Source organism: Anopheles aquasalis, chromosome Y, assembly GCF_943734665.1.
Source record: "Anopheles aquasalis chromosome Y, idAnoAquaMG_Q_19, whole genome shotgun sequence".
Taxonomy (NCBI): Eukaryota; Metazoa; Arthropoda; class Insecta; order Diptera; family Culicidae; genus Anopheles; species Anopheles aquasalis.
This window is the reverse complement of record NC_064879.1, coordinates 1,428,522-1,431,506: the sequence shown is the minus strand read 5'-3', so window position 1 is coordinate 1,431,506 and position 2,985 is coordinate 1,428,522. Positions and strand designations below refer to the sequence as shown.

The 2,985-nt window shown below is 57.3% G+C and overlaps 1 protein-coding gene across 1 annotated transcript; it reads left to right on the top strand.

The window, feature by feature from the left end:
- The first annotated feature begins 820 nt into the window (after positions 1-820).
- On the top strand, positions 821-2,681 carry LOC126579707 (uncharacterized protein DDB_G0271670-like). The gene is made up of 4 exons (XM_050243252.1): positions 821-826; positions 1,029-1,429; positions 1,516-1,859; positions 1,933-2,681. Exons 1-4 carry the CDS (start codon positions 821-823, stop codon positions 2,679-2,681), a joined length of 1,500 nt encoding a protein of 499 aa, XP_050099209.1.
- The last annotated feature ends 304 nt before the right edge of the window (positions 2,682-2,985 follow it).

The following is a 2,985-nucleotide window of genomic DNA, read 5'->3' as shown; positions in this document are numbered from 1 at the left end:
GCACTCGGCTGCTTTTCTCCGGAAGTCCGTGCGTGGCTGATCGTGTCGGTGTCGCGAAAGCGTCCATTAGATGACCGGATCCGAATTCAAGCGAATACGTAATGCACGTCGAAAAATTAAAAAAAAAAACATCCAATCATCACCTAATCAGCCTCCTCGGTTAGGTTTCCTATCCCTGGTGTACCGTGTTGCTCTTAAACGTCGAGTTAACCCCAGTTGTACTGTGTTACAGTTGACGTTTGTTTGGTTCAAGTAAGGTAAAGAATTTTTGGGATTTGAACGAATGCACCAAGCAGGTTCGTTACAAGCTGAGAGATGGAGAGATGGATAGAGATGGTGATGGGCAAGGAAACAACTGAAAGCGCTTACAGCTGTGGACTTTGAAGCGCACGCGAACTTCTAGCCACGGTAGCGTCCATCTTGTGATCTAAAGTAGATGCACCCCGGTAGAAGGCCCTCGATTAAAGTGGTGCAAAATTTAATGCGATGCAATCCTGGGGAGTGGGGGTGGGGGGGGGGGGGGGAGGCTGGAACTTTGGTCCAGCAAAACGTAGTCAACACGCGCACCAACATCGGCATGGAGTTGGTCCGATGCTTAGGAGCGGTGGTGGTGGTCGATTGGCGCGCCCCCTTAAAAAAAAAACAAGTTTTCCTGTGCAGATCATCTGCCTTTAGCCGATCGGACCGGCGGGCTGGCGAGTTGGCGGGCTGTCGCGATATAAAAAGGCTTAGAAGCGGCGTGAAGCGGTTCAGTTGCTGTTCGAGAGTGCTTTAGTGAAGGCTTTTTGTCGAATTGCAAGATCGGAGTGGCCACAACAAGATGCAGGTACGCCAGCTACAGAGAGAGAGAGCGCAGAGTGTGTGCTTGTGGAGTGTTGTGTCGTGTACTTGTGGTGGTAGTGAATCCCTGAGATCCTGAGGAAGATGGTTCAGGATGTGCCCCTTTTCCCCGATGTCCTCTTTCTCTCGCTTTCCCTTTCTCACTTGCTCACTTTCATTCTTTCGCGCTCTCCCTTTTCATCGGTTAGATTCGGAAAGTGTCAGTCGTGACCGTGCTTGTGCTAGTGGCGCACGTGGCCAACGGTTTCTTCTTCAAGAAGCACCAGAAGAAAGTAGTGCACTATGCTCCGCACTATGCTCCGCACCATCCACCACCACCGCCGCCTCCGCCACCGGCGCCAGTGCAACATTATACGGCCTACTATCCAGCAGTCCCAGTCAGCTATCATCAACAACCAACCTACGACTACTATGCGCAGGCTCCGGCACCGGTGCCGGCCGCAGCACCGCCAGTACCGGTTCCTTCGGCACCGGTGCCAGTATCGCCCGTAGTGATTCCTCCAGCGCCGGCACCAGCCGTGCCCGTATCGCTTCCTCCAGCACCGGTACCGCTAGCGCTTCCTCCAGCACCCGCACCAGTCGCGCCCGTGTCGCTTCCCCCAGCACCCGCACCAGCCGCGCCCGTATCGCTTCCCCCAGCACCCGCTCCTGTCGCGCCCGTATCACTTCCTCCAGCACCCGCTCCTGTCGCGCCCGTATCGCTTCCTCCAGCACCGGTACCGCTAGCACTTCCTCCAGCACCCGCACCAGCCGTGCCCGTGTCGCTTCCTCCAGCACCAGTACCGCTAGCGCTTCCCCCAGCACCCGCACCAGTCGCGCCTGTATCAATTCCTCCAGCACCCGCACCAGTCGCGCCCGTGTCGCTTCCCCCAGCACCCGCACCAGCCGCGCCCGTATCACTTCCTCCAGCACCCGCTCCTGTCGCGCCCGTATCGCTTCCTCCAGCACCGGTACCGCTAGCACTTCCTCCAGCACCCGCACCAGCCGTGCCCGTGTCGCTTCCTCCAGCACCGGCACCGGTACCACCACCACCCCCACCACCACCAGCGATAGCCCCTTCGTTTGTCGCGATCAGCGATGTGGCTGCCACAGCGGAATCACTTCCGTCGACATCATGCTCCGGTGGCAGCAGCAGCAGCAGCAGCTCGGCCACCAGTAGCTCATTCAGCGACGCCGGTAGCACGGTCGGCGTCCAGGGTTTGCCCGCCTTCGAGCCAGCGTATTTCGCCGCCGATCAGCCATCGTACGCTTCATCGTCGGCCTCGTCGTCGGCCTCGTCATCGTCGTCCGCTTCCGCATCGTCCGCGGCTTCCTCGGGTGCCACCTTTGTGCCACTGACCGCGACCGGGGGACTACTGGAAGCGGCAGGGCCGGTCGAGGTCGTGCCAGCCATTGGCTACAAGATGGGCAGCTCGACCGACTACATCGAGGTGATCCGATCGGAGGGCCGGTACATTGCACTCGAACCGGAAACGACCAGTATCGACGCGGACGTGCAGCTTATCCCGGTCGGTGCGATCCAGAGCGCCAACGGCATCCCAGCCACGGTTTTCGACGATTCCACCGCATCATCTGCCTCGTCTGCGGCCAGTTCGGCGGCAGCCAGCTCTTCCTCTTCCGCTGCCTATTCCTCTGCCGCGTCATCGGCGACGGCATTTGCCGATGCCAACGAGGAGCTCGCCTACAATCTGGTGCCACCGGCGGACTTCGAGGTGTCCGAAAAGCGCCACAAGAAACACATCGCCCCTAGGGTGGAGGCCGCCGTACGACCTAGGGTAAACCAGTGGCAACCGGTGGGCTACGATTCGCCCGTCGGTTACAGCCGAGTATCATTCCAGTAAGGGCCTCGCTGTACGGCTGCCTAGCTTTGTGCTTTAGGCCTACAGTTCACCACGTTCTCGTCCGTCCGGCGCTTTTTGTCCTAGGAAGTCAAACAAATAAATGAATCGATTTACCAGCTACGAAAAATATTTTCCACCCTTCCTTAATGGCTCTGCGTTTCTGGTAAAAGTGGGAGTGTAGCTTTGAAGTACAATCGAGAAACATTCGTTGTCATAATTATTGTAACTTTACTTTATTTTAAGTATTGGGCATTTAAGGTGAACGAAACATTGATTTGATTGCTTTTTGTTCTCGCTGTGGCAT